This window comes from Taudactylus pleione, unplaced genomic scaffold (genome assembly GCF_031769625.1).
Source record: "Taudactylus pleione unplaced genomic scaffold, aTauple2 ptg001027l, whole genome shotgun sequence".
NCBI classification, from domain to species: domain Eukaryota; kingdom Metazoa; phylum Chordata; class Amphibia; order Anura; family Myobatrachidae; genus Taudactylus; species Taudactylus pleione.
This window is the reverse complement of record NW_028285428.1, coordinates 2,190,503-2,217,096: the sequence shown is the minus strand read 5'-3', so window position 1 is coordinate 2,217,096 and position 26,594 is coordinate 2,190,503. Positions and strand designations below refer to the sequence as shown.

The following is a 26,594-nucleotide window of genomic DNA, read 5'->3' as shown; positions in this document are numbered from 1 at the left end:
AATGACGCTGCTGGATTAATTATGCACTCCCTTAAAACGCCCGTTTTGACCTTTAAGCACGCCTGCGTTCGGATCTCCACTCCCCATTTTCAAGCACCTTCCCCTGTTACCACCCACATACGCCTCATTCTGTCACTCAAAATAGCAGGCATTCGCTATATTGCGAGCACATGAATTTCGGCCGCACTGACTGGTTCGCGCATGCGTATAACGATCCGTACGCATGCGCAGATGTGCGAACATCGCTCGGAACGAGCGTACTGCCGCTAGCGAGTGGCTCTGAATGAGGACCTATATTTTTATTCTGTCACAAAGACGACTCAGCACCAGCATCCCCAGTGAAGATCTTTATTATGAGAACAAGGATGTTATATTATATTCCGGTCTCAGGTGTTGTTTGTAGGGATGGTGGTGGTGGTGGTGGGTAGGCCGGGTGTAAGGCCATTATTTGTCGTTACTCATCCGCCTCTGAAAAGACACAATCCCAGCTCCTCATTCTCCTGCTTCACACTGCTCACTTTTCTCTCTAAATTGATGTTGGTTTCCATCTGCCATAAGGAAAGAAGGAAATGGATCACATTAGTAGAAGGACAACGGCCAGATCACATATTGTGAGTCAGTATATAACCATAATCAGGCCTACATCAGCATGAGAGCCTGCACTGACTGCCATGTGTAACATCACCTGCATACAATTCCATCCGTAAGGGAAGAGAGCATGGGCAGGTCTTCCAGTATGTGTAACACAGGCGGCCGGCAGCTATTGTGGTGTAATATCAGGGCCAGACTGGGACTAACAATCTGCCCTGGCGTGTAACTACACAGGGTCACCAGCTAGGGGAGCCATGCACAATACTGCTGCACGCTGATGGGGTGTAGCTGGTACAATGCAACATGAAGCATCAGCACACATGTATGTCCACACCCATCATTTCCCTTGTTGTGTGACTCCACTGGCAGCATCCGGAGAATGGATAACACCAAAATGTGTAATAGGAACATATACATGGCTATAACAGTATAGCATTTATTTATAATCTGTAGCAATTAATACAAAGGGGGTTTAAGTAAACGTGGAACAAGGATATAAGAGGACAACTATTGTGACCTGGAAAACTAATCATTGTTAGGATCTGCACTTAGCAGATCATTTTAGTAGCTGCTGAGGCACTGCACTAATTACTGCCTGTCTGTGTGCAGTGTCAGGTGCACACTGATTGCTTCTCCTGTCTGTGCACTGCCCAGATACACATCAGTTTGTCATTAAGGAAGGCTTGCTCTGGTTCTGTTATTCTGTTAAATTCCAGCCAGCCCTTCACTCCATGCCGGTGATAGAGTTTCTCGTACTTCCGGTTGTTCCAGTCTCCTGATTCCCAGTCGAGTTCCTGAGCCAGTTCACTGTGTTTGTCTCCTGCCATTTGTATCATCCAGGCTGTACAGTCTGCATTCCACCTGCTCATGTTGCTTGTGTCATCTAGGCGGCATGGTGTGCTTCTTCCTCCTGAAGCACCAGCCTAGCCCGGCGGCTTGTGTCAACCCGGCGACATCGGCCGCAATCCAGCGTTCCGAGTGCACAATCCAGTGCACCGTCGCCAGTGTCATTCCGGCGGCACTGGTTGCAACTCAGCAATCTAACTGCACAATCTAGCACATCGCCGCCAGTGTCATCCCAGCGGCATTGGTAACAACTCAGCGTCCCCAGTGCGCAAACCAGTCCACTGTTGCCATTGTCATCCCGGCGACCCTGGTAGCAGCTCAGCATCTCCAGTGCGCATTCCGGCGCACCACCGCCAGTGTTAACCCGATTTACAGCATACACAGATTAGTACCCGTCCTCTATATTATATAATGCATTTCCTCTATATTAGATATATAATGCACTTCCTCTATATTAGATATTATATAATGCACTTTCTCTATTATATATTATATAATGCACTTCCTCTGTTATATATAATATAATGCACTTTCTCTGTTATATATTGTATAATGCACTTCCTCTATATTATATAATGCACTTCCTCTATATTAGATATTATATAATGCAATTCCTCTATATTAGATATTATATAATGCTCCAACCAGATTGGATTATTTTGCTATAATAAAGATGTTAGTGTTACGATAATTGGGCCTGATTCATAGCTATCAATGGTTTGCATACAGCTATGATGGTGGGTGGTCTGCGAAAATGCAAAATGGGTCCTGTGTCGTCGTACATTGTGCTCCCTTAGCCACAGCCTAGTTGACAGGCTGGAGCCTTTTGGGGGCGGCACTGGGCAGCATGTTGTCCCCATTTTTTGGGAGTGTCAAGGCCAGTAAGCTTAGGCTTAAACAGATGGCCAATGGCTGCGACCGATGACCATGATGGTGATTGGATGCTGCGTCTTCAGATGTAGCACTCGGAGCTGAGATGCTGACAGGAGGCGTCTATGTTCTTCAGATGCCTCCTGGGGTAATAACTTTTTGGTATCGCTGCTGCATCGGGATCGGTACGATATCCCGCCGGACGTTAGCCCGGCGAATGTAATACCAATACCGGACGCTCGACAGGACTAGATCCCAACACAGTAAGTATCTAATCTATCCCTAACCTTTCCCCCTTAACCCTAACCCTCCTTTAGGGGTGCTAACCCTAACCTCCCCCCCAAGTGCCTAACCCTGACCTCCCCCAGGGTTGCTTAAAAATAACCCCCTCCCCACCCCCTAAACCTAACCGTCCTGTGGGGGTGCCTAAACCTACCTCCCCACGGGGTTGCCTAACCTCCCCTTCCCCTAGCCTAACCCTCCCGGGGGGGTGCCTAACCCTAAGTCCCCCCAGGAGCCCCTAACCCTCCCCCCCCGCATCTGCCCTCTGCCGCCACCCGGCTTACCTTAGTTTTGTATGCCAGGCGTCGGTCTTGCAGTGTAGGTCTAATGATAGGCATTGGGATTTTGACGTCTATCAGTAGTACCTTGCCGGGATATGACAGTCGGGAAGCTGGCGGTGGCCGGCATTTTGACCGCCGGCTTCCTGACTGCATCCCGCTGCGTCCACCTCTGAATCGGGTCTGATGACTGGTAATAACACAATGGGTAGATGGGACATTGTATAGTACATGGGCAATATTTACTATAACCCAATACTCACTGTCTCTTCCATGATCTCCAGATCTTTTTTCTGGGCCTGGATCAGTTAATTTTTTTGCTTGATGATAATCTGAAGACTCGCCAGTTCCTCCTCCAAGAACTGACCCAGGATACAATGATCCTTTGAATAGATCAGAGTGAAAGTACAGCATTAATATACAATAAAATGAAGTGGCTTCATGAATGAATAACTATTATAAATCATTTATTATAAGTAAAGCCACTTAACAGATCTTGATAAAATATGACTGTTTTTTACTCCTATGAACAAATCAAATTTAAGCTATTATTTTCCAGTTCAGCTTATGCGATGAAAACAAATATTTGATTGGTTGCTATGGATAGCGGCACATTTTTGCACATTAGATTCAATTATTAAATAAACCCCAATGTCTGAGTATATAAATGTGCACATACATGATACATATGATTTTTTTTTTAGATCTGCAAAGGAAACTCTATTATTCTAGTTCCATTGAGAAACATCTTAAGTCCAGGAAGTAAATTTACTAATGGTTGGTTTTGTGTTTTTGGATGATTATTCATTGGTTTGCAAACTGACCATTTACTAAAGTCCAAACTGAAGGAAAGCTGACCAAAAACCCTAATTTAGAACATAGGACCAACAATCAATTATTTTATTTTTATACAGAGTAGAATTGGATCCGCAGATTTACTAATGGTCCGTTTAAAACCAACCGAAACCAGATGGGAAAGCGACGGCAAACCCACCCAAACAATAGACCTGCCTGTGTTAGGCGCAGATCAGTAGGGACCTCTGCAGGTTTCATTACTGTGAACTGTAAAGAAAAATTTTAAATAAAATAAAAATGAGTTCCCCCACCCAATCAATAACCAGCCCCAGACCTTCCAGCCAGGGCTGGTATGGGAAAATAGGGGGAAGACACTGCATGGAGTTTTTCAGTATTGTCCCATAGCACCGGCTGAACCAGCCGTGGAGCTGATGCTAAAGCAGGGGGATGTAAAGCGTGGGGTCCCCTTCCCATAATGATAACCAGCTCCTAACTGGTGAGCCTAGGCCTGGAATAAAGGTCCCAAAAATAAAATGGCATCCCCCTTCCATTGTAACCCCCAGGACTAGGCTGAAAGCAAATTCCAACCAGCAGCACTCACAGACCATATAAGAAAAGAATCACAGAAACCTCAAATCGATTCTACGTTTCAGTTTTATCAAACCTTCGTCGGTAATACAAATACATAAAAATATCTTACCAGCATGTGATGATAATCCATAACGCCATGATGACTACGAAGATCTGGAGGGAATAAGTTAGAACATACTTAAGCATAGCAATAACTACCTATTAACATTTTAGAGATAGCATGCCAGAGAAAAAGAATCAGTCAACCCAAAAGGGTTTAACCGTATTTAGATAGTGCATCCACCATGCCTCCTTCTGTAATAAAGTTTTAGCACGATCCTCGTATTATCTGGCACAAAGTCTATCATCTTATACCTGAGGGTCACTAAGGAATGCCCACATTCTTTAAAATGCTTGGCAGCAGGTTGTTCATTAATAGTACCTTCCAAACAGGATCTGATGGCACTCCTATAGAGCCTTATGCTTTACCCTTTAGCTTTTTATATTTATCAATTAGGGTGTTAAGTTTATCCAACCAGTCAACTGTGGTATCTGCCTTAATATCAGTCATATACAAATCCTCATAAGTTTTAGTTTTAGCAAGCGACAACTCTCTAGAGGACTCCTCTCTGACCAGAAGTATTAGATCAAACGAGGCAAAAATCTGGGTTATTGCTTCCGATGGTGGGAATATTTCTTATTTTGAAGCCTCGGGGTGTTTTTTTCTCCCTATAATACTCAGATAAGGAGACCCCATGTAAATAGAAATCCATTTCACGTTTCTTAAGCTTAAGCAATTGCAGAAATAGTCTCTCCACAGAATCCTTCCTTGCTGCTGTCTCTAATTTATCTGTAAATAAGATTTTATAGTATCTGTAAAATAGTGGGTTTCCCCCCAGAGGTGGTTCAGTGTTTTGGAGACCAGGTATTTCCATCCCCGCTGTTTCAGTCATGTCACTAAAAACGTGCTCATGTGCAAAAAAGTAAGTGATATTGTTCTTTACAGGCACCAGCCTTGTCTGCAGTGGAGGCAGCCATTTTGGAGACAGAAATAATATCAAAGAGAATGCAGCCAATCAATTCACAAGAAACTGCAGGTACGGGGTTTCTTTTCCAGAATCATTATTGTACATAAGACAACCTACATAGACATCCTACTATGCGTGGTTCCAGCAGGTCTGCTAAAGCAGGATCAGCAACTCCGTGGTATGTCTACTGACTGTGAATAGATGCAGCTGCCAGGAGGCCTAATACACAACTAACAATACACAAACACAAGATATGCTTACACAATAGTAGCAGTGTGTGCAGTCCCACCTGGCATCATTGAAGAATTCTATATTGGATTGGAATTATATATACATATATATATATATGGTTAGCACAATACAATACAAGCAATGTGTCAATCTGGCTAAATCCCTATTTTCAATATCCTGACATCCCCATCTTGTCACAGCTTGTCCAAATAACAAAACCATTGAACACCAGTAATATATCAGCTTGTTCATTTCTGGAATGCCCTATAATTCTGGATACTGTGATTCTGGATAAGATATGTTATACCTATAATCCCCTGTGATGTCATAGGCTGAATGTTGGCCCAGATCAAATCCAAATCTTTACATCAACTATGTGTTTGCCATGAGCTGTCATATGCATTAGTACCTGTATGTATGGCTTTATTTCTTCCACCAGTGGTGTAGGTGATGCCACCACTGGTAGAGCAGCTGATGAGGCCTCGGCTGTTTCCATTGGCTGTGCCGCTGCTGCCGCTTCCGCCTGCAGGGCTGCCACGGTCCCCTACAAAGAGAAGCAGATACTGTGTCACAAGCTCTCAGTCACATCATGGCGTCCAGGGGGTAGAATGACAGCTGTGACTCTCATATAATCTGTAATATGAGAAATCCCTATAGCTAAGCACAGCTACAATACAAGCTTCTTCTTGTACAAAGTACACTGTAATATATTGTGGCCTATGTGGCCCAAAACCAGTCTTTTGTCTTTCAGATGCTCATCACTTTTATAGTCAGGTGTATAAGGATTATAGGGCATCCGGCAACCACATACCAACCTAATTACCTACTCCCAGACTGGTACTGGTGCCAGGACTGGTCACACACTCAGTATATGTAAGGGAAAGCCATATAACAGGCTGAGATATTCACCAACGTACCAACCAGAGCGCACTCTGCCCACCATGTGAACACCACAGCCACGCCCCTGGCATCAGCTCCTGGCACACACAATAATAAAACCTATATACTTAGCAAAGGTCATGGGTGGCTATACCCGTACAATACAGTGATCTGAAAGTGTATAACCCCACAGAGGACTGTTTTGAGTTTTCCTTGTATTGCAGCTGAGAAACACCCTGACTATGCTATGCCCCTCCCCCATGAGTATAGTTATGTGAGGACACATCTGTACCTGAGGGTTTAATTGTACAAAAAGTTTTTAGGGGCACAAATGATCCATAGGGCTTACATTAGTCCAAAGAAGCTCTCGGGGAAATGAAGAAGGCACCTGGGGCCAATTTAATTCACCATCTACTATTCCAGCCATGTTCTACCTACAGAGAAAATATCATGTATAGATAGATCCGTATCTGACCTGTTCTCGCAGCTGCTCAATCTCTGCTTTTATAAGTTGGAGCTGCAGCTGATGGTTCTCTTCAATACATCGCATCTTCTCCCGGTGTTGCTGCAGGATATATACCACCTCCTCCTCCTGTAGTGTGATCTTATCTGTGTATAAGGACAAGACAATATCAGATTGAGCAATCTTACTTCATATTATGTTTAATTCTTTTCTAACCAGCTACATAGACCTACAAAGAACAGGGACAATGATTTTTTAGATGCAATAAAGATTACATTTCACTTCACTTTAGTTGTGTGGTCAGAATAGTGGTATTTATATAACCTAACAGTGCTTATTGCGCTACTCACTGCACGATATATCACACGTGTGGCTCAGGCGCAGATAACAAACCATTGGCCATTTGAGATCTACTCTAAACTGTGTCCACCTCTGAATTATTCCCATAGATTGTAAGCTCCACTGGTGCAGGGACTGATGTGATTGGGTAAATATTTGCGGAATATGTATGCACTATATAAATGACCGGTAATAAATAATAATAATAAAATATATACTTACAAAGAAAGAGCATAGCTAGTACAATTGGTCACAGTCTATGCAGTAACATTATACAGATATACATCACCTTAGACCATGCATAAACCATGTTATATGTGCTATACAGTGATTTATTACATGCGGGGGGCTGTTTGTGTAAGTGCTGTGATTTGCTTGCCTACATACAAAAGCGATAGGATGATGGAGCATATTATGTCCCATTGGATTGGGAATAAGGGGTGTAATGGAATTAGGTGGAGGCGCAATTTTGCTTTTTAATCTACTAGAATGCTGCCTCCTCCTTGTATCACTAGCTAACCAAGAAATGCCAACTGGATGGGTACAAAGCAATCATGGCTAACACCACACATGCATATGTCTGTGTCACACGCCTGGCATCTACTGCTCTTTATACAACACAGAAGGTAAGATGAGTTCTTACAGGTCAGCCTCTCTATCTCCTCCTGCTGCTCAGCTAGCTGGGCTTTACGTTGTCTCTAAGAGAGAGAGAGAACATTGTAGTTACAGCAATAATGATATAACAGAGTCATTACACAGTAACACCAAGGTCTCAGCTATTGCTATCCCCATGGGCACCTGCTTCTGTGTGTCTGGTCCATCATTACACAGCGACACAGGTCTAGTCACAGCGAGAAGCACTAGGTGACACAATATACTGTAGGCAATTCTATAATGACTGTACTAATAATGTCCTTATTTTCTAAGTGCCAAATAGAGTAACAGGACAGGAATTCTATTTATGTACCAGCAGAAATGAAGGAATAAATGGTGGAACACTGTAACACTAACACATTCTCTTTATTTTTTGGGGGGGAAAGAACATAACAAATATTGTATAAATAATCATATAACATTTATATGCCAGCAATTGGTTTGCCTACTTATGTCAGTGTGTAACTTTTATAATTCATGTGCACAACTGAATATGACCCTGTTACCTGAGCAGTCACTGGCTGTATACACCTGACGCAGGACAGTGGGGGACAGAAATCCACATCACTGTCATGTGACTAAGGGTCACAGAATCTGCCCTCTGTCCCTGTCACCCACCATCAGCTCATATGTAACACCTACAATTTACCACCATTGGGAACCAGCAATACTATAAGTAATAATAAATAGCCCCTTAGCTTACTCAGACTTGGGCATAGACACCTCTCTACATTTAGGCCTACTAAATCGGGATAAACCCCACCTTCTATGCCCAGAAATGCGCACTTTCAGGCGAGCTCCGGACTTTTTGAAATTCTTGAAAAATCCTAATTGTGCAAACAACAAAGCATGACAAATAAATATAACAGCGCACTTACCTTTTTCTTGGAGCATGGCCAGCGTATCTTGAAGGGAAAGCAGCCCATGGCTGCCCCCTAACTCCTACTCCCTCCTCCCTCCTCTCCTACTAAACTATACTAAAATGCTAAACTACACTAAATACTTATAAACTAAACTTAACACTAAGAAAAACTAAATAAAAACTCAAACCTATCACTACCTAAACTTAACACTAAAAACAACTAAATAAAAACTCAAACCTATCACTACCAAAACGACACTAAACCACCAGCTCCAGACAACGCTTCCTGCACTAGGGAGGACCACGCAACAGGATAAGTCCTGCCCTGGCTCACCACTTATTGTGTAACAATGGGCCATTGTGATGTCATCACACAGACATTAGCAGCAGCCATACAGGCAGATATTTGTATGAAATAAAGTATCAGACTGTGATTAGGGGTCAGCAGGGGCAGGATATAATACCGCCCAACTGCCTCAATTCACACACCCCAAAAAGGGCAATTCTTTTAACCAAAATGGGTGGAGTTGTGCAGATTGGGGCAGGGTTATTTTTTCCCAATGTCACATGTCTGAATGCTGTGCAGTACATCAGCCATTGCCAGTCACCATAGTAACATTTGGGTAGGGAAAACAAACTGGATGTTGAGCCATAAAGGATGGTTCAGCAAAGGAAACGTTCCCTTTTGTGGTGCACTCTTCTTTGTAAATAAATGACCTTAAAACTCTTAATTATATAGAAATGTTCTAAAAAAATGAGTGGGGTTTAGGACATAACATACATGTAACATGTCACACATGAGTGTAAACATATAATTTATTGGGGTAATCACTTATGAAAGTATCAGGATGATGACATTTATCAGGATGATACCTGTAGCAAAAATTCACCTAAATCAGTGGCTCAATTATTATAGAGAAATCCTGGTAATCAGTGGTCCCAGTTCTTAGGACCAGGATAATAAAGAACAATAAGTGAAATATCTGATTACAACCAATACCTCCAGAGATAATTAGATTGGCGAATAATTTCTCACAAAGGAAAATAAAACAAAACATACAGCCATATTCAATTTGAGATGAAATGTCAGAGGTCGGACTTTTTGCCATCATAACCGTCTTTTCCTGGGATAAAGTATCGGGCGCGTGCCCGCTTATCCCCATATTCAATTAGGATCTGGCAAAAACGGGACCCAGCAGAAAGGTAAGTATCGTAATGTGCTGTCACTTTTGGGGAAATCAGCTTGTGACCCCAACATGGGGGATCACTATGGGCCTGCTGAAGGTAATTGGTTTTTAAATAGCCACGGCAAATTAAATTATCGCGACTACTGACTTTTCGCTCCTAATGGAATACGGCCCATAGTCTTAAAATATCTTCACAAATTAATTTATCATAAATTAGTATATTGAGAACAATTCAAGTCTGAAGTAGGTTGTCTGCTGCAGCCAAAGATTTATTACAGTAATTCCAAGTACATCCATGGGTGACGGAAAAGGGTGGGGCACCGTACAATACACCTCCTCTGTGCAGTGCAGGGGCTGTGCAGCCTATTGCTATAAGCACAGCCCCTACCATCCGTGGACGCCCGCCGCTCATGTAAGCAGGAGGAGAGGGGTGAGGATGGGAGGATTGGTGAGGGGAATACAGGGGCTGAAACATTTTTATGTTGCCTCCCCCAAAATAAAATCATTCAGATACCCCTGAGTACATCCCAAATTTATGCCACATATCAGTATTTTTATATAATATTTCAGTATTTCCAGCTACTTCTCTGTAGTCAATAAAGACATGCCAAGTGTATCATTGGGATACATTGTTATAGTATATAGCCATATAGTGCTCAGTAGACCCATTCCATTCTTGATAGCTGAAATACATGTTTGCTTCTTTCCTGCACTGGGGGAATCACTCTCTCATTGTTCTGTACAATGCCTTTAGGTAACCAGATAAAAGCAGAAGTGTTTCCCCTCAGTAAGTGCAGGGCACTATACCATTATTTATTTCACACCCCTCCTGCTGCACCACACACCATCCAATTACTGTATCTACTGTATGCGATAAACATGTATTTCAGTAGTGTTCATTCTAGGGTGGCACCGGACCTAGATAGGGGCAAATCTGCAGGCACCGAAGACAAATGCACCTAAAAAATGGGGCGTTGTCATGAGAAAAGGGGGCATGTCTTTAAGACATGCCCCCTTTTCATCACTCTTGGGGGCATTCCTGGCAATTATGGACATGCCGGCCTGCCCCCAAGTGCTCCTGTGTCAGCGCCCGGCATCCATTCACTGGCAGTGACCACTGCACTGCTACTTTCCTCACCCGCAGGACACTGCAGCTCGTGGGTGGGGACGGCACCTGCAGGCTGGTTTAGTGGGGCAGGGCGCATTCTGCCCTTTAGAAATCAGGCATGGCTAAAACAACCTAGCGGGAAAGCTATTTCAGATATTAATAATTGAATGGATCTACTGTGCACTATATGACTCTATATTTTGCATTGTTAATAAGTTATGTTTAGCTGTGATTAAGAAATATCACTAATTATGCAGGACTTATTTGGGAGGCATAGGCAAATTCAGGGGGGGTTCTGGTTGCCTGGAAACACCACTCCCCAGCCCACACCATGACCACAATAGAAATAGTAATAAGATAGAATATTACTAGTGCTGCATGTTCTTCTCAGAATCACAAATGAAATTATTACCACCTGTGCCAGCCAGTAATGCATACACATGTGCACCAATTAGGAGATCTGGAAAACATGCACTGTTAGGGGTGCACTGCTATAGACTATCAATAGGGTTATTAATACCATATAATAATACACTATCCAGTGCATAACAAGACCAATATGTACATATATGCCCGGGGCAGTGCTAGGTAAATCTGCTGCTCCCCCAGACTCTTGGACTTGCTCCCATGCTCTGGAATGGTGCCCACATGTGACATAAAAACATTCATCTCAGGCAGGATGGCCCTACTACCACATCTAATGGCTTAGTGTGACCACTGGTCTTGTATATGTTGGAATTATGACACACAATACACTATGTATGACGCATATTAAAGCTGGTAAGGTGCTAATTATGTCCTCTTCATGGACTGGCCACACTCGCTCTAAAATCAGGCATTGGGGAACCCCGCTCTAGAAATCCTGCGTTTGCCACTTGGAAGGCATTATGACTAAATACAGCAAGGCATGCACATGAAGTACTTACATTGGGAACACACTCTCCTATTTATCTGCTGTGATTTAAAAAACTATATCTAAGTAGCTGATGACATATGCAGGATTATTCTTTTGATGGGAATTTTGTCTACTATAACAATATATCCCAATGAAACACTTGATTATTGAGTAACCAAGATGTATATGGTGGCAGATTCAGTATGATTAAAATCCCGACAGCGGCATCCCGGCAGCAGGGAAAATACTGATCGTCCCAACGTAATTATTTACTAACCTATTCTGCTTCCTAACCCTCCCTTAGGGGTGCCTAATCCTAACCTCCCCCCGAAATGCCTAAACCTAATCCCCCCTCTGAGTGCCTAAACCTAACTCCACCTCCCCTGCCGCCTAAACCTAACCACCCTTCCCCGCTGCCTAAACCTCCGGGGGGGTGCCTAACCCAAACCTACCCCCAGGGGTGCCTAAACCTAACCCTCACCCCCCGCGGCTGTCAGCGCCCGTCTTACCTTCGATCGGTAAGCCGGGTGTCGGGCTCCCGGCATAGGTAAAATGACAGGCGTCGGGATTTCGAAGCCTGTCATTTAACCCTAGCTGGGATTAGACAGTCGGGAAGCCGATGGTCAGGATTCCGTCCGTCGGCTTCCCGACTGCTTCCCATGGTGGCATGTCTGAATTGACTGCGGAGGAGTAGCTGGGAATATTATTTAAAAATACCGATGTATGTGGCATAAATTTGGGATGTGCGTGGAAGGGATGCGGTGAGCACCCTGACAAGTTGAATGCCGTCTGCCAGAACCCTGGCATCAGAATCCCGGATGCCGCGACAACACCGGCACCGAAATCCCAACATGACTCGGGTTGCCGACGACGGGATCCCGGCAGACGGCACCCAGATCGTAAGGACTCCGCAGAAAGGTGAGTATCAGAGTATCAGCCGTGGGGGACGATAATTAAGTTTTAGGTGCCCCTGGAGGGAGTTAGCGTTAGGCTGCCGGAGGGGGGTGGTTAGGGCTAGGCTCCGGGCAGGGGGAGTTAGGTTCACGTACCATCGGGGGGTGTTACGGTTAGGCACTAAGGGGGATTATACTGGTCCTAAGAACTGGGACCACTGAGGTCCTTATTCACAGAATCTGTATTACCAGGATTTCTCTATAATAATTGAGCCACTGGTTTAGGCAAATTTTTCCTACAGGTATCATCCTGATACTTTCATAAGGCAGGGCTTGACAAATTTTTCTAAAACTTAGGAGCCAGGATGAAAGTGTAGGAGCCAGACCCCTACTTCCCCCAGGGCAGCAATACTGACCACCTACGCCCCTCACAACCAACCCCCATGGCCACACCACTACCGGGGTGCCCCAGTAGTAATCCTCCCTCTGCAGTGCCCCCAGTAGTAAACCCCCCTCTGCAGTGCCCCCAGTAATAATCCCCCCTCTGCAGTGCTCCCAGTAGTAATCCTCCCTCTGCAGTGCCCCCAGTAGTAATCCTCACTCTGCAGTGCCCCCAGTAGTAATCCCCCTCTGCAGTGAACCCAGTAGTAATCCTCCCTATGCAGTGCCCCCAGTAGCAATCCTCCCTCCGCAGTGCCCCCAGTAGTAATCCTCCCTATGCAGTGCCCCCAGTAATAATCCCCCCTCTGCAGTGCCCCCAGTAGTAATCCTCCCTCTGCAGTGCCCCCAGTAGTAATCCTCCCTCGGCAGTGCCCCAGTAGTAGACCCCACTATGCATTTCCCCTAGTAGTAGCCCCCCATAGTGTCTGCAGTAGCGGCCACCCCCACCTATGCAGTGCCCCCACAGTAGCGGCCACCCCCACCTATGCAGTGTCCCTACAGTAGCGGCCACCCCCACCTATGCAGTGTCCCTACAGTAGCGGCCACCCCCACCTATGCAGTGTCCCTACAGTAGCGGCCACCCCCACCTATGCGGTATCCCTACAGTAGCAGCCACCCCCACCTATGCGGTGTCCCTACAGTAGCAGCCACCCCCACCTAAGCAGTGTCCCTACAGTAGCGGCCACCCCCACCTATGCAGTGCCCCCACAGTAGCGGACACCCCCACCTATGCAGTGTCCCTACAGTAACGGCCACCCCCACCTATGCAGTGTCCCTACAGTAGCAGCCACCCCCACCTATGCAGTGTCCCTACAGTAGCAGCCACCCCCACCTATGTAGTGTCCCTACAGTAGCGGCCACCCCCACCTATGCAGTGCCCCTTAAAAAAAATGCAACTTACCTGATCCTCGCTCCTACCGACGACCGCCGCTGCCCGTTCCTCCTGGCCGCTCTGCACTATGGGAGAGACGTCATGACGTGACGTCTCTCCCAACCTACTGCAGGGTGAACCGGAAAGTGGAGCTCATGAGTGAGCTCCAGCCGGCTCACTCCGTGAACGACGCAGCAGCCAATGAGAGTCTGACAGCCTTTTTCAGATAATATATTACTGGGAATTCCCATTGGTGCACCACTAGCCATATGCAGATAATATATTACTGGGAATTCCCATTGGTGCACCACTAGCCATATGCAGATAATATATTACTGGGAATTCCCATTGGTGCACCACTAGCCATATGCAGATAATATATTACTGGGAATTCCCATTGGTGCACCACTAGCCATATGCAGATAATATATTACTGGGAATTCCCATTGGTGCACCACTAGCCATATGCAGATAATATATTACTGGGAATTCCCATTGGTGCACCACTAGCCATATGCAGATAATATATTACTGGGAATTCCCATTGGTGCACCACTAGCCATATGCAGATAATATATTACTGGGAATTCCCATTGGTGCACCACTAGCCATATGCAGATAATATATTACTGGGAATTCCCATTGGTGCACCACTAGCCATATGCAGATAATATATTACTGGGAATTCCCATTGGTGCACCACTAGCCATATGCAGATAATATATTACTGGGAATTCCCATTGGTGCACCACTAGCCATATGCAGATAATATATTACTGGGAATTCCCATTGATGAACAATTTCAGTTGGTTTTACATTTAATCTCAATAGGCAATTATCTCTCCTGTACTGATTCAATACACTCCCCCCCCCTCTAATAGTTTAGGTAGGGGCCTGGTAATGCTGCTCCAGACTCCCAGTACACCTACTGTGCCCTCAGAAGGCCAGAATGGGCACCTCTTGTGATCATGTGCAGCCCTGTCCTGGCAGGGGCACATCTAGGCTTTCTGTAACCCAGGGAAAGACTCAGCCCACCCCCCCCTACATACAGATATCACAGCATGGGGGACACGGTGGCATAATAGGAAATGGGCACTGCAGTGTATATAACACATTTGTAGCGCTGGGAGTATTTACACATTATACTCTTTAATAACAATTCCAGCATATTCTACTGACAATTTTATTGGTAGGGTCCCCATAAATTAATTGCCCTGGGGCCCCCACAAACATGAATCCGGCCCTGCAGTTACCTGTGATGCATTACTCTAGTAGCTGCAAGAGCAGATAACCTTACATTTGGGCAGTAACATGCACCACTCCTGTGCCCTATGCACATAATATGGCATAAAGTTATGGGAGTTATTATTAACACTTTCCACAAAGATTTCAAAACAAGTTTTGCTTAGAACAAGACTATTCTATGCTGCCAAACACCCCAACCCAGAGTACAGAGACGGGGTCTGTGAGTTGTACACAAGTCTGAGCCTGAGTGCTTGGCTTGGAGTCTACTTTAAAGACAGGTGTAGTGAATAAATGACCAGGCATAACTGACATGCTATGCTTTGCTATTAGAGCTCTTTTCCCAATATCAATGCCCCTTTTGTTATTATCTGAAGACTTTCAGGCATGCTTTTCTCCAGTCCAAGACATTTTCACAGAATCTGGGGAGCAAATACAGTGGTGGCCAAAATTGCGGACACTTTTTGAAATTTTTATGTTTTTTAACTTCGAATGCTTATAAAAACTGTTACACTTCATGCAGTGCAATGATTCATATATCAAATTAAAGGAAATTTAATGCTGAATTCAACACAATAAAAATAAGGTCAAATATTTGCATTACAAGGGAAGTTATGCAGTGAAAACAACACTTAGGGTGAAAATCCCTGTGTACTTATGATGTTACTGTCCTATCAGTATTTCGTTGGGTTTCCTTTATTTGTCAAGACAGTAGCACAGCGACGTGGCATTGAGCCAACCAGTGTTTGGACCTCTTTCTTCTTTATTATGTGGTGCCATGAGACAATTATAGCCTCAATTAATTATCTTTTATTGGATGGATGCCTCAGATGTAACAGTATTTTCAAACTGAACCACAAATGTTCTAAGGGGTTCAGGTCTGAGCTGTTTCCTGGCCATCCCGGCACCTGCATGTCATTCTCCATGAACCACTGTTTGCATGATGTGATGTCAGGGGGGCCGCCCCCAAATGGGAGGCGTTCTCATGGGAACGCCCCCGTTTGGGGATCCACCCCCCCCGGCCCGCCCACCAAAGTGGGCGAGCTGTCACTCAACATCGACAGCTCGCCCCCTTTGGTGCGAGACCCGGAGCGACGGAGTGCCCGTCGCTATCCGGGTCTCGCGCATGTGCACGACGGAGCCGGCTCCGTCGTGCGCATGCACACTGGGCTAACATCGACCCGCTTGCGAGCGAGTCTGAATCAGGCCCCTAGTGTGCCCAGATCTACTATGGATACTCTGCTTAGTAACAGAAAAATAGACTGTGTATACAGTGCAGAGCTGGGAGCAGTGTGCAGGAGGACATGCAACGTGGCGTGCATGACCTATGTCACATGCCGCGTCTCCATAGATCACGGCCCGGGTGTGCCTGAGCCTCCCAGAAGAGCCCAGCACAGCCCGGCAGGGGTGTATCTAGGGATCCAAGCGCCCCTGGCAATGTAATGGACTGGCGCCCCCCCCCCTATGCAGGGCCCCAAGTAGTAACCCTCCAGTAGCAATCCCTCTATGCTGCATTGCCCCCATTAGTAGCCCCCCCATACAGTGCCCCCAGTAGTAGTCCCCCCTATACAGTGCCTCCAGTAGTGGCCACCCCCCTAAATTGTCCCTAGTAGTGGCCACCCATATACAGAGCCCAAAGTAGCAGGCACCCCCCGATAAAGTGTCCTAGTAGCGGCCACACCCTATTTCAGTGCCCCCAGTAGTCACCAACCCTATAGAGTACCCCCAGTAGTGGCCACCCCCCTAAATTGTCCCCAGTAGTGGCCACCCATATACAGAGCCCCCAGTAGCAGGCACCCCCCCCATAAAGTGCCCCCAGTAGCGGCCACTCCTTATTTCAGTGCTCCCAGTAGTGGCCACCCCTATAGAGTGCCCCCAGTAGTGGCCACCCCCCTAAATTGCCCACAGTAGTGGCCTCCCCTATAGAGTGCCTCCAGTAGTGGCCACCCCTATACAGAGTCCCCTGTAGTGGGCACCCCCCCATAAATTGCTCTCACTGCGGTCTGCCCTACACTTGTGGGGCCGAGGGACTTGTCCACCCCTTGGCTACTGGTGGCACTTGCTGGGTGGCTCCCCCCCTTCGGTCGGCGCCCCTGGCGAGTGCCATCCTGGCCAATGGGTAGATACGCCCCTGCTGCCTGGGCCAGCAGTACAAGTAAAGTCAGCTCTGACTGCGTTGACCTCGCGGCACACTAGTGTGCCATGGCACAGTGGTTGAATAACTCAGAGTTAGAGGCTTAGAGCTAAAGCTCCAGAAATTGTTTGCAACTCATGTTGGGGTGTATATTTATTTCATTAGTACCATTACCATACCTCCTAACTGTCCCGCATGTAGCGGGACAGTCCCGTTTTTCTGGACTGTCCCGCCCGCGGGCCGCAGTGTCCCGCAGTGGGGGGGAAGCATACACGCTGCTCTGCTATGCAGAGCAGCGTGTATGCAGAGGTAGAATAGACGCTGTGTGCGCATGCGCACAGCATCTATGGAGAGTACGGGGGGAAGCCCGGGGGCTGCCCAGCATCTCAGAGATGCTGGGCAGCCCCATTAGTGATGTAAACGGGGGCGTCATCGGACCACGCCCCATTTACCATTAGGCCACGCCGCCTTTTTCGCCGAAGGTGCGCGCAGGTCCCGATTCCCTCCCAGCAAATGTTGGGAGGTATGCCATTACCATTGGATTAACTGGTGGTTATGGAGGCATATTTCTGCAGCTTCTGTGGTGTCGTTTTTTTGGAAACTACGCCCCTGGCCGCTCGCATCCTACGTCATGTCCGCTATTTATTAGATTAATCGAGTACATCGACCAGCGTATGAACTGCTCGCTATTCTTGTGGTTGGTTTTTCCTACCGCAATCATGCGAGCAGTTCTGACTATAAAATAACCCAGTGACGTGGTCAATGACGCTGCTGTATTAATTATGCACACCCATAAACGCCCGTTTTGACCTTTAAGCACGCCTGCGTTCGGATCTCCACTCCCCGTTTTCAAGCACCTTCCCCTGTTACCACCCACATACGCCTCCTCCTGTCACTCAAAATAGCAGGCATTCGCTATTTAGCGAACAAACGATTTTAGGCCACACTGACTGGTTCAATCATGCGTATTACGATCCATACGCATGCGCAGTTGGGCAAACATCGCTCGGAACGAACGAGCAGCTCTGAATCAGGCCTTTTGTTTTTTGTTTTTTTTACTTTACTGTGTTCTGCCGGCAGAACTCAGTCAGAGCAGCAGAAGGAGCCAGAGGAGGGAACGACGGAGCGAGGCGGAGGAGGACCTGCCCAGCTGAAACCAGGTAAGTGTAACCTGCTATACGCCAACTGAGAGTGGCGTATAGTAACACCATCATATTCCGAAAATACATAATTTTCGGAATGTGATAAATAGCCTAATTTCTTCATCCCCATACTAATGTACTAATGTATGGAGAGGGTGGAAATTAACGCAGGCGTACTTAACCAGGAGATATCAGTGATAAGTGTGCTAATGAATACTAAAATAACGGTAATTATGGAAAATGTCCTTAAAACCATTATTTTAATGTTGATGAATAGACCCCTGTGAGATGTTGCCGGCTAATTTTGGGGGGGGGGGCTCTATCACGTCATTAGGCGCCCTATCGCATCAAAATGCAATGCAAAGTCCGTAGGGTGGGACCGCCATTCCTGGTATTATCTCCCTATCCTGACCACTTCTTTAGGAAGTGGGCGGGATTTTGGAGATCTGGACACTCTTTTGGGAGAGTGCGGGGGGCTGCCCGAAAAATCCGGAACCTTCCAGCATAGTAGGCAAGTACGCACTGTGTGGTGTGCATTTAATATTTCTACATACAGGAAAAAAATATTTGGAGCATCTGGTGGTGTATAGTACCTACATAATACTGTGAGGTGTGCACAATAGACCTGATTCACTACGTATCGCAACTGCAACTGCGATAGTATGCTAATCCATATGCAACATATGCAATCGCTATGCCGTCGCAGCACAACATAAGGATACCCACTGTACCTTACACACATCCATAATGTTTAGCAAGACTGCAAAACCATCGGTAACATCGAGTACCATAACAGCCTCACACACACTTGTACAAGCTCTGACCTTACTCTGGAATTGCTAACCTCATTGCACGCAGTGAAAGCCCAAACTGGGAATGGCATCACAGTGGATAATGGGCCTGATTCAGAGCCGGTCGCTATTTGCGCTCGCTCGTCCAGAAAATAGGAGTGGCTATTCAAATGAACCGTTCGCTGTTTGCGAGCGGTTCACGCCTCTAGGTCTGAACGAGTGAACAAAACTTGCGGACGTTTTTTGGGAAACTACGCCCCCTGGCCGCTCGCATCCTACGTCATGTCCGCTATTTATTAGATTAATCGAGTACATCGAACAGGGTATGAACTGCTCGCTATTCTTGTGGTTGGTTTTTACTACCACAATTTTGCGAGCAGTTCTGGCTTAAAAAAAACCCAGTGACGTGGTCAATGACGCTGCTGTTTTAAATATGCACACACATAAAACGCCCGTTTTGACCTTTAAGCACGCCTGCGATCGGATCTCCACTCCCCGTTTTCAAGCACCTTCCCCTGTTACCACCCACATACGCCTCATTCTGTCACTCAAATTATCAGGCATTCGCTATTTTGCGAGCACATGAATTTCGGCCGCACTGACTGGTTCGCGCATGCGTATAACGATCCGTACGCATGCACAGATGAGCGAACATCGGTCAGAACGAACGAGCGGCCGCTTACGAGTGGCTCTGAATCAGGCCCAATATATGCACGCCCCTGCAACGCCATCCCAACGCACTGACACGCCTGCGTTTCGCCGACACCACCCACAAACTGCACTTCCTGTCAATCACTCTGTAATGGCGATCGCAGTGGCCGCATTGTGCATTTGCGCACACTGAGGTGCATGTGCAGAACGCAACAATCGGCCAAATGCGAGGGTAATCGCAGCTGCGATCGGTAGTGAATCAGGTCCTATGTACTACAGTAGATCACGAAAAATGTTCAGCCTTGAGTAGATCACCCAAACAAAAAGCCTGGCCATCCCTGGTTAGAGAGCACACTAAAAGCAAATCCGCAATATGTCTTAATAACAATAAGGTTTGATCAGTCTTAACTCCCAATAAAGGGTGTGCAGTGTGGCTGGCATATCAGCTGGATAGAATACGGTACCACCACCAACTACTGTGATAACATTTTTTTTTTTTAACGAAATTTATTTTGAATTTTACGTAAGGTACAACAATATGTGCTAAGATAAAAGAGATATTTAGCATATTACACAGATAAAAATATAGGGTAATAAAATATCCCAAATACACATATAGCAAAAAATAAAATAGAAATCTGAAAATAGATAAAACATTAAAAGATAAAAAAATTGCTATATATCACAGCACATACTTCGAAAATAGATTGTAAATAATAGCATGAATTACACAAAAGAGCAAGTAGGAAATAGAAAAATGTGTAAGAGAGAGAGGGGAGAAATGAAGAGAAAAGAAAAAGGAAGAAAAAGAGGAAGAATAAGATGGGGGACAGGGTAAGTGGGAAAAAGGCCGAATCCGGGTCTCTGTTGTACATTTAATACAATACTGCTGATGTATGTCATTCCTCCGGGCGCTAGAGGGCGCTGCTCAGGCAACGCGAGCTCGGAGCCCTGAGTGGCGAGATTGTCAGTTGGGCACCTCAGTGACGTCACCGGAAGAGGCGGCCGCCGGTTGCTAGCGCTGCATCTGTACGGAATTGGTCGTTGCTAACGGTACGGAATTGGGCTGTGACTTCCGGCTGTCCTCAGTTCTCGTTATCCTCCTCCAGCCGCAATGGAAGACAGCAGCGGGTTCCGCCCGTCGGCCGCTAACCTCGATGACCCCCCCAACAGCCGGGTGTTCCTTGTGGTCAGTAAGTCGGTGAAGGAGGACATGATCCGGGAGAGGTTCTCCGTGTTCGGCGACATCCAGGACATCTTGGTGGTGAAGGATAAACACACCAAGGAGTACAAGGGCATCGCCTTCGTCAAGTACGCCAGGTCCTCGCAGGCCTGCCGGGCTATGGAGGAGATGCACGGCCGCTGCCTCAGCGAGAGCACCAAGCCCATCAAGGTGGGGAGAGGCTGAGGGCGCCTATGTATAGGACAACAACCCCCCTTTGTGCTAATGGGACGTCACCCCTGGCGCTGCTGATGGTTATTGGGCAGATTCTGAGTCACAGGCAATATCGTGCGCGGCCACGTCACCTGGCGCCGTATAGTGCGTACACACTAGACAATATGCTCCCTGGGCGATATCGTCTAGAGTGTCCCCGGCAGGGTGTGCTCAATGTCGTTCTTGACATTGAGCACACCCGCTGAACGATATCATTAACGATATCGTTCAGCGCCGGGCTCTCTCATCCATTCCCACCATGCAGCAACCTGACGACATCGTTAGGTTGGCCTGCAGGTTATCCCGATGAACGATGACGAGCAACCCGCGGGAACGCGCTTCATCGTTATCATTCATCGTATGTGTGTAAAAAATGGACGATAAAGTGGACGACTGTACGTTATCGTTCAGTCGTCCACTTTCATCGCCCAGTGTGTGCGCACCAATACGCATCTTTGTGCACGTACGCGCGATTAAGAGCTTTACGCATCTCATCCGTTAAGTTGGGTACACACAAAATGATGTGAGTACCCAGCGATGTCGTCGACGATCCCAGCGCAAACGGGCCGTCCTATCGAGCGGCTTGTACACACTGGGCGATCTGGTCCCCGACCTGCGGGTAAGCTACCCACCCCCCCTCTCTTCATAGCACTGCATGAGATCATCAGCCGCATCGCCTGATCTTACATGTAGTAGATAAGATCAGGTGATGAGGCTGACGACCCCACGGGAGCAGGGGTGTATCTATAAAGGGTGCAGGGTGGGTGGGTAACACGGGCCCCGCACCGCACATCCTGCACCCATATTACTTATCTCTCTGGAGTCCCACGTCGGCGCGGGGGTCCGGTGCTGTAAAACAACTGGAAAATGGCCGCCGTGGCGATTTTCTCGCCGTTTGCGCATGCACAGCACATAGGCAAAATAACCGCCGCGGTCATTTTCCCGGTGACCTGTGCATACATTATAGACTCTGGGTATCTAGTGCCCAGAGTCTATAACTCCGGCGCTGGCCGCGCACAGCCGGGCGGAGAGGAGGGGGCCCATGTTGGAGACTGCACACGGGCCCCCTCCTCTCTAGAAACGCCCCTGCACGGGAGCGCGCACTGCACAATGTAGTGCATACACACTGCACGTTTTTTTTACAATTTGTCGTTCTGATGTGCCGGAATCGGCCAAATCGTTAAAGATATCGTGTAGGGGCCTTTAGTGTGTCGTGGGTGTGTAGCCATAGTTAGGCTGAGTACACATCTATACGACCGGCAATCGTGCCGATGTTCAGGGTGATTTGCCTTCACCCTGGACATCGCATGACTGCCGATACACACTTAACAGATTAAATGAACGACGGAACGATCACTGTTCAGTCCTTCATTAATATGTACAGCCCCACATGCGATATCGTGTGAATGGCCGTGCAGCTCGGCCAATCACATGATAGCGCATGCGACTGCGGAAGCGTGCAAATCGGGCATACACACCACGATATGCCCGATTTGTTCTGATTTGGCTAAATTGGGCCAATATCGTCCAGATGTATGCCCACCCTTACTCGCTGTTCTGATTGCAACTCAAAATCGGGCTGTCTCATCTAAACACACTGCTCCCATGTGGTGTGACTATACAGTTCTTCTCTGCTCTGGTTCCAATCTGCATTTTACGTTGTTGCCGTAGGGAATTTGGCTTTACAGCTGCTGTGGCGCTACGGGGGGAATTCAATAGGTTTTTTTTTGGCGGCAATAAGTAATGGGTGTCCGACTAAGCAATTCAATTGTTTTGGGTGCAATTGCATTAGCAATGCAGTCGTGCTCAAATGCATTGGGTTTAGCAGTTTAAAGTGGTTAAACCCGTGCAAAGTACTGGTTAGGGCATCCAAGCAACCGTCTGCTGCTTTCTGCGCACCACCTCAGGAGGCTATGAGCAAACATGCAGTCACGCATGATCGGCAAGCAGTTGAATAGCTGTCAGACTCGCCAGTGCTAATTCTCGCTGCTACGGAAGTAGCGGATTGTCGTATGTAACCTTAAGGTACTTTTTACATTTATTTTAGGTATTTATTGCCCAATCACGGGGTTCCTCAAATCATAGAGATGTGGAAGATGAAGAGCTGACAAGGATCTTTGTGATGATTCCAAAATCTTACACAGAGGAAGATATCAAGAAAAAATTCAAGGTAATAACATACTTATCCTAAAACTGCATTTTATTGTAATGTATAGTCTCCGGATAAATAAATATATTCTATACTGTAAATTATAAGGGTGTTAGAAGTCACTAAAGAGTTCATATACAGTAGTACAGAGGTTTTCAACCGCTGTGCCGCGGCACAATAGTGTGCCGTGGGCGGTTGTGAAGTGTGCCGCAGAGCCGCCGGTCACATTAAAGAAGTGCAGAACGGGCAGCGCTGCTGTTGAGCTCCCCTGGGAGGCTCAGGCGCGCCCGGACTGTGACCTGCCTAAATGCGGCGGCGTGACTTCACAGGTCACGCACACCGTGTTGCCTGGCCTGCCCGCCCACCCCAACACAGACTCAACCAGCCCTTGCCGACTCCCACCCGCTGCGCCAGCCGTTCTCTTCCACCAGCCAGCGGCCAGGCAGTGCATCACTCCTGCTGGCAGCCAGTCACACAGCCAGCCCTTCTCTTGCACCAGCCGGCGGCCAGCCAGTGCATCCCTCCCGCTGGCAGCCAATCACCCAGCCAGCCCTTCTATCCCATCCGCCCGCCTGCGTCCAGCCACCCCTTCCCTCCTGTCCGTGGCCAGTCACCAAGCCAGCCCACGGCCAATCAGTCACTGCGGACACCTCTGCACTGTGGCAACCCACAGCCAATGATTGATAGGTATGATTTAACGTTGGGGGAAGCAATGTGTTTTATATTTTTTTCTGTTGTCCAGCAATGTGTTGTTGTTTATTGTCTCTGTGGGGGCCAATGTTATTTTTTTTTTTCTATGGGGGCCAATGTAGTGTGTTTTTTATGTGGGAGCGAATATGTATGTGTTTTTATAGGTCGCGCACGCCGCATCGCCGGATAGTGTGCCTTGGCAATTTAAAAATTTTACGTAGTGTACCTCGAGTTGGAAAAGGTTAAAGACCTTCAGTAGTATATATAGTGTGTACTCTACAACAATCAAGATTAAATTAAACCAAATAAATATATATCTGCCTTACATACATACCCTGTCGGGGACCTACACATATCCTATATGGGCCCGTATTCAATTAGCTGTGATAATTTCTCCTCCGTCGGCGAAATGCACTTTTTGCCCTACATCACCCGCTTTTTGCCCTATTCAATTCCAAAGGATGCGTAAACGGGACGCAGCGAAACGCACACAGGCTAAAAGTGCTGTCAGATTTGGGGAAATCAGCCTGACACCCACCAAAAGATGCACTAACATTGGGGATCAATGTAGATTCCCCCGATAGCCCTGCTGAAGGTATTTGGGGTACTTAAATGCTCTCAATAGCTGCTAATTAGCGTCTTTGCACAAATGGTGAAGAATAACATTTAGCAGGTTTTTTTTGTTGAAAATAAGTAGTCCCAGCAAATTTGGGGTAAATGAAAATGGGTGCAAGTTTAAAAAAAACTGTGAAAAACGCACCTTCAGCATGCACCTTCAATCCAAAAAACACCTCCCCCATACTTGCAGATCCCCCAAAAGCTTATTTCGTTAGTTTTTAAGTTTGTACCCCAACTTATTTTTTTTTTTTTCGCCCCCCTTTTTCAATGGCATTTTTTATAGTTTTTTTTTTGTTTTTTTTTTGTGACGTTAACTTTTGGGGACCTGTCCCTAGGGTGCAGGGTGCTTTCCCCACCTTTGCATCCCAAAACTGCAAATCTGCACTTTTTTCCGCCTGCGAAACTTGTCCGTCTATTACATTGCATTGACTTTCCGCTTACGCAAAAAGTCTTTGCAATTGAATAGTGCATATGGGAAAGATTTCTGGACTGTACAACCTGACTATATATATATATATATATATATATATATATATATATATATGTATATAATTTATTGGGAGGTGCTACCTGATGAGACTAATTGCGGGCACAGAAACAGACAAATCTCAGGTGCACAACTCCAAATTATTAATAATATATATAAATGCAATAAAATTTTGCAATCAATAGAGGTTTTTAGCATAATCATGGCCAAGGTTATGGGCCTACCCATCATATCCAGGTAACCTCTTTAGGGTAGGTCCCTAACATACTAGGGTTCAAATCCAGAGCGCAGGACCCCCCAAAAAACCGCCCCAGCCAAGCCGCCCCAGGGCACCAATTGAATAGTGCAAAAAGTTTCCACCTGGTGAAATGACGTCACCTGCGATCAGTTTCCGCGGATTCGGACTTATCGTGGCTAATTGAATACGGCCCATAGTGTTAATTTTGGTACCCTGCACCTGATAAAACCCGTGCAGTTCCTCTTTCCTGCCTGGGGTACCGCTCCGGTGCTTCTAGCACACAAACGGCTGTATTTAAGCAGTATGTTGCATCATCTGAATGTGCTAGAAGCACCAGAGCAGAGAGTGACACCCCAGGCAGGATAGAGGAACTGTAGAGGTTGTGAAATGTGCAGGGTACTAGAATGAAGGCTATATCTCCTGGTACCCCTGTTTACAGAGGGCTCTGTTTTTGGCCATGTTAGTGGGGATGTGACCAGTGCTGCTACATTCAGGTCTGGAAAGTAGTGGAGAGGTAAATTGAGGGACTTTTAAGGTAGTATTGGCATATTCCTGTGTATTCTAATGAAGATGCTGCTGTTTGATTCACAAGCTTGTTGCCTTAACAGAAGTGCTGTTCCTTTCCTCTAGTCTCCTATTTATCAAACCTATAGTCGGACATTGCTTGGGGCACGTCCACATACCCATTTTCGCTGTGGCTTTCCAAAGTAGAGGAAATAGGCTGCTGGAGTAGTTTGATGTCAAGATGTCTATTCATCTGTGCCCTGACTCCTATACTGTCCACAAGGACCCTAGTATATAAGTGAATTAGACCTATTCGATGAAAGTGATGTCGCTTTCTGGTGGTACAGTCAGTGCCTTGTAGACCTCTGCTGCCTATTATTATTATTATCCATTATTTATGGCGCCACAAGTGTTCCGCAGCGCCGTATAT

At 46.5% G+C, this 26,594-nt stretch overlaps 2 protein-coding genes across 3 annotated transcripts in view; one reads left to right on the top strand and one right to left on the bottom strand.

Annotated features, from left to right (window-relative positions):
* Positions 1 to 476: 476 nt before the first annotated feature.
* Positions 477 to 21,428, bottom strand: LOC148454212 (uncharacterized). The gene is made up of 7 exons (XM_088461193.1): positions 20,917 to 21,428; positions 7,816 to 7,870; positions 6,846 to 6,979; positions 5,901 to 6,035; positions 4,363 to 4,406; positions 3,131 to 3,250; positions 477 to 548 (listed from the first exon to the last, which is right to left on the bottom strand). The coding sequence occupies exons 1-6, from the start codon at positions 20,944 to 20,946 to the stop codon at positions 3,172 to 3,174; spliced, it is 477 nt and encodes a 158-aa protein (XP_088317319.1). The 5' UTR covers positions 20,947 to 21,428; the 3' UTR covers positions 477 to 548; positions 3,131 to 3,171.
* RBM45 (RNA binding motif protein 45) overlaps positions 21,032 to 26,594 on the top strand; it is a 29,549-nt gene continuing 23,986 nt past the window's right edge. For both annotated transcript variants that reach the window (XM_088461191.1, XM_088461192.1), the window contains exons 1-2: positions 21,032 to 21,436; positions 23,526 to 23,648. In XM_088461191.1, the coding sequence (XP_088317317.1) occupies positions 21,158 to 21,436; positions 23,526 to 23,648 (402 nt within the window). In that variant the 5' untranslated portion in view covers positions 21,032 to 21,157. The remainder of the gene's footprint in view (positions 21,437 to 23,525; positions 23,649 to 26,594) is intronic.